The sequence below is a fragment of the Mustela nigripes genome, chromosome 5 (genome assembly GCF_022355385.1).
Source record: "Mustela nigripes isolate SB6536 chromosome 5, MUSNIG.SB6536, whole genome shotgun sequence".
Taxonomy (NCBI): domain Eukaryota; kingdom Metazoa; phylum Chordata; class Mammalia; order Carnivora; family Mustelidae; genus Mustela; species Mustela nigripes.
Window position 1 is genome coordinate 7,488,554 of NC_081561.1, and position 13,299 is coordinate 7,501,852.

Here is a 13,299-nt window from a genome sequence, read left to right on the forward strand (position 1 = left end):
TTTTCTTGCTTTCTCTCTAGGCCTCCTAATTAAATCTTCCAAATGTTTATTTCTCTTTTCTAAACTGAAGGGAAGAACAATTGAATTTTATGACTAAAATTGACTTTTCCAAAGTAATATTTTGTTGGATGCACTGGAGGATTCGAGATGAATATAAATGGTGAAGGTAGCTTTTTGGCAAAGTCTCTCATCCATCTACTTCAGTATACGACAATCTGGGATTTGTTCCTAGCCACTCCAATGATTTAATCCGTCTCTCCCTTTAGGGGTTCCAGTAGTGAGGAGGGAAAGCAGACCGTGGGAAACCCACAAAGTGACAGTTCGATATCCTATTCATTTATACACACTGTGGGTAGAGAACTGATCCCTGCCAACATAATCCTGGGGGTAACATGTTAAAAGCACAGTCCCTGAATTGTGAACTGCTTGAATGTGGGGAAATACGTAACAGTGTCATAGGAAGGATCACAGCACTCGGGGGCCTGCTGGAGATTTACTTGTGTTCTACTTTAATGCCTTCCAATAAGAGCGATACTAGCAGGTTCCCTTCTTGCCTCTAGGAGGGCAAATTAATTAAAATAGTCTCTTCCCAAACTCGCTTTCCCAGCCAGGGACAGTTTATCACTTTCCTGAGGCTGCTGAACAGATTTCTACAACCCTGGTGACTTGGAACAAAGCACATTTATTCGGGAGGTCAGAAGTCTGAAATCAGATGCGCTGGGCTAAAATCAGGGTGTCAGCAAGGACCTGCTCCCTCCAGAGGCTCCGAAGCTGTATTCTTGGCCTTGCCTTTTCCATCATGTCTGGCTGCCGTCCTAATTCCGTGGTTCCTGGCTCGTCAGCACATTGCCTTTTCGGCCTGTCTGCTTGCTTGCTTGGTCATATGCCTTCCTCCCTCATCAAATTTCTCTCTGCCTCCCTCTTATAACAACAATTGTGACTGTCTTTAGGGCTCCCCTTATAATCCAGGATAATCTTATCATCTCAAGATCCATCATTTAATGATGTCTGCAAAGTCCCTTTTGCCAGATAAGGGCACATTCTCAAGTTCCAGGGAGTGTGGCTATCTTTGGGAAGCCATTACTCAGCCTACCACAGAGATAGGAAATTCTCTTGCTGAAGTCATAACCGCAAATGCAAATGCGTATGGAAGAGTCAGGCAAGTATGTGAAATGAGTGCAGCCAGCTAAGGGAGGATTGGGGAAACCCAGAGAGCATATCCCCCTATTGTAGAGGCCTCTTCTAGACAACAGGTTTGAGCAACAGAAAATTGGTCAAGGCAAAAGGGCCCGAGGCGACCCCAACCCCTGAAATGAATACACACAAGCCTAGGAGGCAATTCACCTCGAAATATCCATAAGCCTTCACTAACCAATGGGCTATTTACAACCAAACACAGTTTCCCAAAAAGGGAAAATTCCAAATGTCCCATACCTCATTCCTTTTTCCTTTAAATACGGCTCCCACCCATGGCAGGCAGGCTCTGCTTTGATGACCTGCCTATTGCTTCTCTGCAGTGTATTCAGTTGGATTTACTGAATAAACTCCTGTCTCCTTTGTTCTGCCACCAGTGAATTCCTTCACAGCCTGAGAGCCCCAGCTTCCGCCATATCAGGTCACCCCATGTTTGGGGGCTCCCATCTGATGGGGAGAGACACCACACCTATTATCTGCCTGAAGGACAGAGTTGCTCCTTGCCTCTTGTCTGATGTTGCCTAGTGGGAATGTTACAGCAACAATGGCAGATCTTACTTTTAAAGAGGGGATGGAAATCGAAATTTTTTATAGGAAATCTTCCTTTTTTTTTTTTTTTTAAGATTATTTATTTATTTATTTGACAGCGAGCAAGAGAGAGAGAGAGAGAGACAGAGAGAGACAGAGAGAGAGGAGGAAGCAGGCTCCCCACGGAGCAGAGAGCCCAATGCGGGGCTCGACCCCAGGACCCTGGGATCATGACCTGAGCCGAAGACAGAGGCTTAGCCCACTGAGCCACCCAGACATCCTGGAAACCTTCCTTTTTAAATATTGGCAATATTTCAAAAACAAGCATTATTTGGGCAAAACAAAGCATATGTCTCAGGATAAGACATGCATGGTGGCGTTTTGAAGCTTCTGTATTACTGTCCAGAGATATCAGGCTTTTGTTTTCCAAGGTTAGAGAGGAGACATTGTCCAATCCAGGGGGAGATGACAATCTTAAATAGGCCTTCTGTTTCCAAACAGCTTGAATCTATCATTTTGTCCTTCTTTCTCAGAGTTCTTTTGACCATTCTATGGTCCTTTGAATTTCCATATGAATTTCAGAATCAGCTCGTCAATTTCTATTTTGAAAGCCTGCTGAATTTTTATTGAAATTCCATTGAATCTGTAGATCAGCGTGAGGAGAAATGAAGGCTTCACAAGAACGATTCTGAAGAGCCATGAAAAGGCGTATCTCTTAATTTAGCCCAGTCTTCTTTATCCTCTCTCTACAGTGTTTTATACTTTGTATAGTCTTTCACATTTTTTGTCAGATTTATCCCTGTGTAATTCATATTTTCAGTGCTTTTAGAAATACTTTTATTTTTTTAATTTAGATTTCTGATTGCCCATTGCTAGTATATAGAAATACTATTGATCTCATGTTTTGCAACTTTGTTAATCTCTTAATAGTCTTTTTTGTAGGTAGGGGCGCCTGGGTGGCTCAGTGGGTTAAGCTTCTGCCTTGAGCTCAGGTCATGATCTCAGGGTTCTGGGATTGAGCCCTGCATCAGGCTATCTGCTCAGCAGTGAACCTGTTTCTCTCTCTCTCTACCTGCCTCTCTGCCTACTGGTGATCTCTCTGTCAAATAAATAATAAAAATAAATAAAAAATAAAAAAATAGTCTTTTTTGTAGATTTCATCAGATTTTCTACACAGATTATCAGGTCATTTTAAAAACAAATTCATGAGGGTTTTGGAGGGGCGGGAGGTGGGGGGTTGGGTGAGCTTGGCGGTGGGTATTATGGAGGGCACATATTTCATGCAGCACTGGGTGTGATGCATAAACAATGAATTCTGGAACACTGAAAAGAAATTAAAAATAATAAAAAATAAAAAAAAAAAACACCACAAATTCATGGGCGCCTGTGTGGCTCAGTCACTGTGTCTGCCTTCAGCTCAGGCCATGATCCTGCGATCAAGCCCTGCATCTGGCTCCCTGCTCTACAGGAAGCCTGCTTTTCCCTCTCCCACTCTCCCTGCTTGTGTTCCCTCTCTCTCTCTATCAAATAAATAAATAAACTATAAAAAAAAAAATTCAGGGGTGGCTGGGTGGCTCAGTGGGTTAAAGCCTCTGCCTTCGCTCAGGTCATGATCTCAGGGTCCTGGGATCGAGCCCCACATCGGGCTCCCTGCTCAGCAGGGAGCCTGCTTCCTCCTGTCTCTCTGCCTACTTGTAATCTCTGCTTGTCAAATAAATAAAAAAAATCTTAAAAAAATAATTATTATTAAAAAAATTCATTTACTTGTTCATTTTTAACTTGAATGCCTTTTATTTCCTTCCGGTTGCATTGGGCAGAACTTCTCAGTACAATATGAATAGAAATCATTTCTGAGCTTGAAAAAGTATTCAGTCTCTCATCCTCAAGTAGGACTTTAATGGTATTTTTTTCTATGGACTCTCTTCATCGTATTGAATGAGTTCCCTTCTGTTCTTAGTTCGTTTGGTGTTTGTATCAGGAGTGGCTCTTGTGAAATGATTTTTCTGTCCGATGATCACATGTTTTTTCCTTTTTAATTTTTCATGTGTTGTCCTATGTTAACTGGATTACTTCACATAGAGCTGACCCCCCCCCCATTTTTGCCCATATAAGGTAGCATTCACAGGTTTAGGGATCAGGATGTTTTTATCTTGTAGGGAGCCATTTCTTCTCTGCCATGATTACTGTTCTGACATTTACTTTTACCTCTTCTTTTTCTCATGCCAACATTTTCTCATTAAAAAAAGAAAAAAGAAGTCAAAGAAATACAATGGAATTGTGATTCTAGAGCAGTGTCAATGCTCTTTTAATATGTACATATATGAATGTGGCTATTTTGTTGGGGTTACAAGTCTTAAAGGTTAACAGTTGTTCACTTTATTCTCTGTGATCAAGATATATAAACCACGGATTTTTAAAAAGATTTTATTTATTTATTTACTTGGAGGGGAGGGGGAGTGGGAGAGGGAGAGAGAGAATCTCAACCAGACTCTATGCTGAGCACGGAACCTGACTCAGGGCTCGATAGCATCACCCTGAGATCATGACCTGAGCCGAAACCGAGAGCCGGATGCTTAACTGACTGAGCCACCCATGGATTTTTAACTGGGTGATGGGCATTTAAAAAAACCTATGGATTTTTAAACGCATGTTCAAGCCAAGAAAATATTATTGATCACACTGTGTTTAGACTATAATGGAATTAGGAAGAAAGGTTATGGATTTACACTCTGGAATTTTCTGTGACTTCTGATTTGGTTTTGCACAGGAAAACATTTCTAGGGACTTCACATGGCTAGAAACCACAGGTGCTGTGAAAGGGCAGGAACTTTTATCTGTGAATGCAGTGTTGTCTATAAGAGACATGCATGGCCTTGGAAGTATGCTTCAAGGATGCAGTAGGTACTCTGGATGATAAACAGTGAATACATTAATGTAAAGGACACTGACAAATGCCTTCAAAGCCTATAGACTACGATGGTCCACGATGGACCACGATGGGCAGATGATAAAAATGGAAGATCACCTAGAATAACAAGGTAGCATGGCTGGAGAATATGGGAGGCCAGGATAGGAAATGAACAGACTTTTTTTTAAATAACCCTCTACCTATTACTCCATGGGTATTATACTGTGTCCCACTAACTTATTCTTTAATCTTCCAATAAGGACGAAAGTTTCTTCCCAAAGTTCATGCATATTTTTTTGTAGGGAACTTTTGTTTGCTATTATAAAGAGAGTTTTAAAAATTGGACTCATTTACAACATGTTGCTCATGTACAGAAATTCAATTGACTTTGGAAGTTTTTCTTGTAATTGTCAATTTTGCTAAAGTCATTTATAAATGTCAGTAATTTATCTGTAGATTGTTTTGGGCTTTCTTTGCAGGCAATTATATATCGTTGGAAAATAATGAGTTTTGTTACTTTCATCCCAACCTTTAGGATTTTTTTTTCTCTCTTCTTATAGCACTGGTGAGGACTGCTAGCATATCGCTAAATAAAATTGGCAACAACTATGGGTTTATCTTGTTGCTGATTTTTAGATGAAATACTTGGGAGTGTATCAATTGATTATTATATTGGCTTTGGTTTTTTTTTTGGATGGAGGGATGGGAATGTAACTTTTTATCAAAAAGTAGAAGATTTCCTTTCTTGTATTTTTGTTATGAGTTCTAAAAAAAAAAAATTCTTATTGTATACTGCTGTAGAATTCCTGAATGTATTGAAATGATATTTTCTCCTTTAATCAGTTAATGCGGTGGACTTTACTAATAGACTTTCTAATACTGAAAGATTTGTTGCGATAAATTCAATTTGCTCAGGATGCACTGTCGGTTTTTCTTTTCATTGCCGGATTCAGTTTATTTATGATTTTTGTTTAGAATTTTTGCATCTATATTTATGATGAAATTAGCTTATCATTTATTTCTCAGGCTGTCCTTGTCTGTTTTAATGTTAAGATTACATTGTTTTTCTTTTTTCTTTAAGGATTTGAAAAAAATTTTTTTTTAACAGAGAGAGACACAGCAAGAGGGAACACAAGCAGGGGGAGTGGGAGACGGAGAACAGGCTTTCTGCAGAGAAGGGAGCCTGATGTGGGGCTTGATCCCAGGATGGTGGGATCATGATCTGAGCCAAAGACAGACCCAGGTGAGTAGAATTTAGTGATTCATCACTTACATATAACACCCAGTGCTCATCACAGAGCCCTCTTTTTTTTTTTTTTAAAAGATTTATTTATTTTAGGGGTGCCTGGGTGGCTCAGTGGGTTAAGCCACTGCCTTCGGCTCAGGTCATGATCTCAGAGTCCTGGGATAGAGTCCCGCATTGGGCTCTCTGCTCAGCAGGGAGCCTGCTTCCCCCACTCACTCTCTGCCTGCCTCTCTGCCTGCTTGTGATTTCTCTCTCTGTCAAATAAAATAAATAAAATTAAAAAAAATTTTTTTTAAAGATTTATTTATTTTATTTGACAGAGATCACAAGTAGGCAGAGGCAGGCAGAGAGAGGAAGGGAAGCGGGCTCCCTGCCATATCTTCAGGATATGGTTTCTGCCTGCTTTTCTCATTGCATCTTGCCTTGCTTTCAGCCACAGTGGAGATGTTATATCTTCTCAAATGTGAGTTAGCCATGTAGAAATTTCATATTTGGGGTATCTTCCTATCTAAGATTAGACCTGTTGCTTAAGCTCTAGTGATAGCTAGCGCAGTCTAAATGAAATTGTGGAAAGGATGAGGAAACAGCTTATGAGAAATGAGAATAAGAAATGAGTGAAAAAATATGCAGAATTTAAAAACACAAATTTTGGAGTACGTTCAAGCTGAATCCCATTCTAGTGAGAGTTTAATTGTTCTTGATCAACATACATGCATGTTTCATTCAGTGTGCATTCAGAAACTTTTTGTGGATAAAGTCTAAGCATTGCAAGGTTATTTTACTTGAATACCAGGGAATAGCTTCTGAAATTTTTGGATATCTCTCACTAAGTCCGTCACCTCCCACCTCCCTGAAATCAAAGGGAGCTCTGAGAAAGAAAGATGAAAATCCAGTGATTCAAGCAGTCAGATGTTACGCATACTATTTCATTGAAGAAATGGTCTTAATGTACAAAAACTGTACATTTTCCCTCCTCCTAGGAGTTTAAGAACAGAAACTTGGCAAGCCAGAGAGCAAACCCAATATGAGTACATGTTTACAAAATTAAAAATTATGCTTTGTCAACTTACTGTGCAATCTGGAAGTGGAATATCGTGAGCCTTTGGTCAGCACATTCGATGATTTCTTCGTAGGATGTAACCTTGAGAAAAGAAGCTAAAAATTATTCTCTGACATAGAGTGTTTACTTTGGGCTTTAAAAAAATCTCTACATACTGACATTCAATTATGTGACTCCCACCAGTAGTTTTACAGTAGGCAAAACAACTTTCCTATAGTTCTGAAATCAGGACTGTGAATAGAAATAGAATTATAAAGTGCCTACTCATCATGAAGGAGTGAAGTGTCAGAAAGCGGATAACTGTTGGGTCAACTATAATCCAGTTGTCTTCCTTACAAGCGGTGGATGTATCCACTAAGGGTCAGAGCTTGTTTGGTTAAATTTAATGCAGCTTTTAGGAGGTAAACTAGAATGTTAAGTTGGCAAGATTTATAATTACCCTCAAAATGAAATCGCAATACTAAGACTTGAAATTGCTGATGGCAGAGGTAAAGATACACAGAATGTTCTTTGCTAGGTTGTCAGCTAAAAGAGCTAATGAGAGGGTTTTATAATGTCATTAAGAAGTAAAAGGAATCAATATAAATATTTCCATCACTCCTCAGATGCTTTGCAGCACCAAAATTCTATTATTTTAGTATTTGGCATATTATTTTAGTATTTTAGCATTTAGTATTTAGTTTTTTAATTTTATTATTTTTAAAAGACTTCATTCATTCATTCATTCATTCATGAATGTCTCTCATTGAGAGACAGAGAGAGGGAGATGCAGAGGGAGAAGGAGGCTCCCTGCAGAATCCTGATGTAGGACTTGATCCCAGGACCCTGGGATCATGACCTGAGCTTAAAGGCAGACACTTAACCAACTGAGCCGGCATAGTTTTTAAAGACCAAGATTTCTATAAGAAAATTTGTACCTTATTTATTAAGTTGCCTAAATGTCTTTTATATTTGTCATTTTCTTCAATGAGTCTGCTGCAACGGTCTTCTTTTGATTCTAGAAGATTTCCCAATTTTGCAATCTAGGAGAAACATCAGTAAAAATACTAACCTAAAAACTGTCATGGAAACCATAGGCTGAGAATATATGAAAACAGTGACCTAATCTTTATTCCAGGACTCTCTTAAACCAAGTTGTGCCGTAAGTGAATCAATAGATGCTAATCCTAGTTAAATTGCATTTAGAACAGATAAGCAGAAATTATAATTTTGTAATTAGTTAAAATTCTCTCCAGTTTAACACTATGAAACAGCTTTGCAAATAATTTAACACTTGTTAGTGAATCCAAATGTCAACCCAAATCTTTACTACCCTACTACCCTCTTTCTTTTTTTTTTAACCTCTTTCCATTTATAACCAATACATAAACACATTTGATTCTGTCTGAAGTGCTGATGTGCTTGAGGATGCATTTTCAGGCTTGATAAATATTCTCAACTTGCATTAATGACAGCAAGTCTTAAAAAAAAACGTTTCAGTTCATATGTCACGTTCTGACCTAAGATCCAATGTTTAGTTGCAAAAATAAATAAATAAAAATAAAAAATTGTATTTCTAAAAGTGACATCTTAGATTGATTATCAAGAAAGGGTATTCACAAGTTCCCTTAGCAGTTATTTTAATTTTCAATTATAGAAGAAAAATGACAAAAATGTCCCCATTAAATACCGATGTTAAGGGGCACCAGGGTGGCTCAGTGGGTTAAGACTCTACCTTCAGCTCGGGTCATGATCTTGGGGTCCTGGGATCGAGCCCTGCATCGAGCTCTCTGCTCAGCGGGGAGCCTGCCCCCCCCACCTACTTATGATCTCTCTCTTTCAAATAATAAATGGAATCTTTTTAAAAAAGAATGGCCATCAATCCTCTAATATTTTAGATATACATATGTGTCTGTAGTGAAATCCCCTAGGAGAAGCAATGGCAAAATAAATTTCCAGCAGAAACAGTAACTTTCTTATTCTTACTTTTTAAAAAATATTTTATTTATTTATTTATTTGACAGAGAGAGCGAGCGCGTGCGTGCACATGTGCATGGGGAGGAACAAAGGGAGAGGGATGAGTAGACTCTGTGTTGAGCAAAGAGCCCAGAGGGTGGCTTGATCTCAGGATTAGCCATCACCACAATCAAGATAATAAACATATCCATCACTGCCTCTCCTCTTGCCTCTTGGTAATTCCTCCCTCCTGCTTGCCTATCTTCCCTAACTCCCACCCTCTATGCGAGCTCCAGGCAAATACCAATTTTGCTTTCTATCACTGTTGATTTGTCTTTTCTAGAATTTTAGGGAATAGAAGCAAACAGTATTTATTGTTGTCTGGCTCTTGTCATTCCACACAATTCTGAGATTCATCTATGTTGCATGTGTATCAGTAGTTCATCCCTTTTTCATGGCTCAGTAGTATTCCACTGTATGGACCTGCTATAGTTGGTTTATCTATTCATCTGTTGGTTAGCATTGGAGTTGCTTTCAGTTTTCGGTTATTATAACCAAAGCTGCTAAGAAACTTCATGTGTAAGTCTTCATATGAACATACGCTTTTTAAAAAAAATTTTTTTGTTGAGGGAAAGAGAGAGAAAATGCAAATGGTAGGGAGGGGGAGAATGAGAGGGAGAAGCAGACTTCCCACTGAGCAGGGAGCTCAACATGGAACTTGATCCCAGGACCCCAGGATCATGATCTGAGCCCAAGGCAGACAATTATTGGACAGTTCCTGAACATATGCTTTCATTTCTCTTGGGTAAATACCCAAGAGTAGACCAATGGTATATATTTCTCTTTTTAAGAAACTGCCAAAATGTTCTTCAAAGTGGCTGTACCATATTACATTCCCATCAACAGCATTCCCATCAGGTGCTCCACATCCTCATCAATCCTTGGCGTGGTCAGTGTTTTAACAGACACTGTAATAGGTATGTAGTGGTATTCATCGTGGTTTTAACGTGCATCTCAATGATGGCGAGTTTCTCTTTCTTTGCTATCCGTGTATCATTTTAGTGAGCTATCTGTTAAAATCTTTTGGCCCACTTTAAAAAAAAAAAAAGATTAGGGCACCTGGGTGGCTCAGTGGGTTAAGCCACTGCCTTCGGCTCAGGTCATGATCTCAGGGTCCTGGGATCGAGTACCACATCGGGCTCTCTGCTCAGCAGGGAGCCTGCTTCCTCCTCTCTCTCTCTCTGCCTGCCTCTATGCCTACTTGTGACCTCTCTCTCTTTCTGAGCAGAAAGCCCAATGCGGGGCTCCATCCCAGAACCTGAGATCATGACCTGAGCCGAAGGCAGAGGCTTAGCCCACTGAGCCACCCAGGTGATCCAGGATTTTATTTATTTATTTGAAAGAGGGAGAAAGAGTACGTACAAGCCAGGAAGCTACAGAGGGAGAGGGAGTAGAAGGCTCCCTGCTGAGTGCTGGAACTGCATCCCAGGATCCTGGGATCATGACCTAAGCTGAAGGCAGATGCTTAACTGACAAGCCACCCAGGTGCCCCTAAAAATTTTTATTTTTATAAAAAGATTACTATTTTACTGAAGATGGGCTTTAGGAGGACCTTGAGGAATCATTATTATTAGTCTAACCTGAACCCTAAACCACAGCACTATTAACTAGACTCTCGTCTGTTCACTCTGACCAAATCCCTGACTTTGGTGTACTTTATCCAAGGCTCCTAGGATCAGGAGACATTTTTGTCCCTGACGGTTAAATACCAGCGGTGTTATTAGAGCCCAGCAGTAGGTGAAGCTGGGCTCAAAGACTGTCTCAAGCTGGAGGAGGTCAGGAGGTGAAAGGAACAGGAAGTTCAGAATTGTGAAGAACCAAAAGCAAGGGGTCAGAAGGGCCACAAGATAAGCACATGACAATAGTAAAGGTACACATAAGCCATCAAATTTCGCTCCAGCAGACCACGTTTTGCTGGCCGGCCTAGAGCTCCTTAGAGAATGAGAAGTGAGCCTTCTGGAGCACGCTTCTGCATTTCAAAAACTCTTTACTTCAGAAAATTCCAAACACATACAAAAGTAGAGCAAATAATGAAGCACTGTGTGTCCATCACTTAACATCAACAATTATCAATATTTTTCCATCGTCTTTTCATCTGTCTCCAACCTCCTGCCTCCCCAATTCTGCCATCCTTTCATTTCCCTGGAGTATTTAAAAGCAAACCTACCCATTCTATAGGAGAAGATACTAGCAAATGACATCAGATAAATAGCTAGTATCTAAAATTTATAAAGAACTTACCAAACTCAACACCCAAAGAACAAATAGCCCAATCACGAAATGGGCAGAAGATATGACCAGACATTTCTTCAAAGAAGACCTACAAATGGCCAACAGACACATGAAAAAATGTTCCGCATCACTTGGCATCAGGGAAATACAAATCAAAATCACAAGGAGATACCATCTCATCCCTGTCAGAATGGCTGAAATGAACAAGTCAGGAAAAGACAGATGCTGGCGAGGATGTGGAGAAAGGGGAGACTTCCTCCCTGTTGGTGAGAATGCAAGCTGGTGCAGCCACTCTGGAAATCAGTAAGGAGGTTCTTCAAAAAGTTGAAAACAGAGCTACACTATGACCCAGCAACTGCACTAATGGGTATTTACCCTAAAGATATGTATGTAGTGAACTGAAGGAGGACATGCACCCCAGTATTTATAGCAGCAATGTCCACAATAGCCAAACTATGGAAAGAGCTCAGATGTCCACTGACAGATGAATGAATAAAGATGATGCGGTATACATTTACAATGGAATACTCATCCATCAAAAAAAATAAAATCTTGCCATTTTTGCAACACTGTGGGTGGAACGAGGGGGTATTATGCTAAGCAAAATAAGTCAATCATAGAAAGACAATTATCACATGGTTTCACTTATACGTGCAGAAGATCATAGGGGAAGGGAGGGAAAAATAAAACAAGACGAAATCAGAGACGTAGAAAAATCGTAAGAGACTCTCAATCATAGGTGATGTATATTAAGGAGGGCATGTGATATAATGAACATTGGGTATTATATGAGAATGATGAGGGATGCCTGGGTGGCTCAGTCAATTGGGTGTCTGCCTTCGGCTCAGGTCATGATCCCAGGGTCTTGGGATCAAATCTTCCATTGAGCTCCCTGCTTGGCTGGGAGCCTGCTTCTCTCTCTGCCTGCCATTCCCCCTGCTTGTGCTTGTGTGCTCTCTCCCTCTCTCTCTTGCTCTGACAAGTGAATCTTAAAAACAAAACAAAACAAAAAAACCAGAACTAAGAAGCTGTACTGGCTGTTACCCTCTTCACTTATACCCAAGCTTTAAAAAAAAAAAGAATCATGAATCACTGAACTCTACCTCTGAAACTTGTAATACATTATATGTTAATTAGTTGAATTTAAATTAAAAGAAAAAAATAAAGCAAAATTAAATATTCTATTAATTCACTCATAAATACTTTTCTGCATGTAACACATAAAGGGTTTTAAAAACACAATGATACTTGGGTGCCTGGCTGGCTCAGTCAGAGAAGTATATAGTTCTTGATTTCAGGGCTGTGAGTTTGAGCCCCGCATTGGGTATTATGATATTATATAAATAAAACTTAAAAAAATTAACTAAAAGCACAATGATATCAATATTAAATTTAATAATGATATTAAAATATTATCTAATACCAGAATGTGTTCCTTTTTCTGCTATCTGACAAATACCTTTTTAGAGTAGATTTGTTCAAATCAGGGCCTACACAGATCACACACTGCATTTGGTTGATGTGTTCGTTGTCTCCACTGTCTACCAACTATACCTTTCCTCTCCCTCTCTTTTCTCATGCCAAGTGTTTACTGATGCAGATCTTCCCCACTCATGGTGTCATCTATATTTATCCATGGTCAAGGTAGTTCGGTCTAGAAGGCTGCTTTTGGATCCAGCTGTTTGGGTGAGAAGACTTCATAGATCTGCTATGCCGGTCCTTTTGCGTCACATCAGGGGGGTGTGCGTGGCTCACCTTTAGCGCCTTGAGATTGATTAACAAGCTCAGGTGCTGGTCAGGTTGACCCATTCATTAAAAGCTCCCCTCAGGGGCGCCTGGCTGGCTCAGTCGGTTAAGCATCCGATTCTTGATTTTGGCTCGGGTCATGAACTCAGGGTGGTGAGACTGAACCTCGCATTGAGCTCTGCATCAGGCTTTGTGCAGGATCTGGAGTCTGCCTGGAATTCTCTCTCTCTCTCCCTCTCCTTCTGCTTCCCCAATACCACCAACACTCTCTCTCAAAAAAAAAAGCATAAAGCTCCCCCTCAGTCTTGAATGTAAGGTTTAGCAGCCATTATAATTGCCCCCAAAAGATCCCTTTTCTTTTCTGCTTTTAGTAGCTTACCTTTTCAGTGA

At 39.9% G+C, this 13,299-nt stretch overlaps 1 protein-coding gene across 1 annotated transcript in view; it reads right to left on the reverse strand.

Annotated features, from left to right (window-relative positions):
* CAGE1 (cancer antigen 1) overlaps positions 1-13,299 on the reverse strand; it is a gene marked incomplete at its 3' end in the record, with an annotated part of 39,830 nt that continues 26,531 nt past the window's right edge. Inside the window, exons 8-9 of the mRNA XM_059401618.1 lie at positions 6,947-7,017; positions 1-64 (exon numbers count right to left, since the gene is read on the reverse strand). Of these exons, the coding sequence (XP_059257601.1) occupies positions 1-64; positions 6,947-7,017 (135 nt within the window). The remainder of the gene's footprint in view (positions 65-6,946; positions 7,018-13,299) is intronic.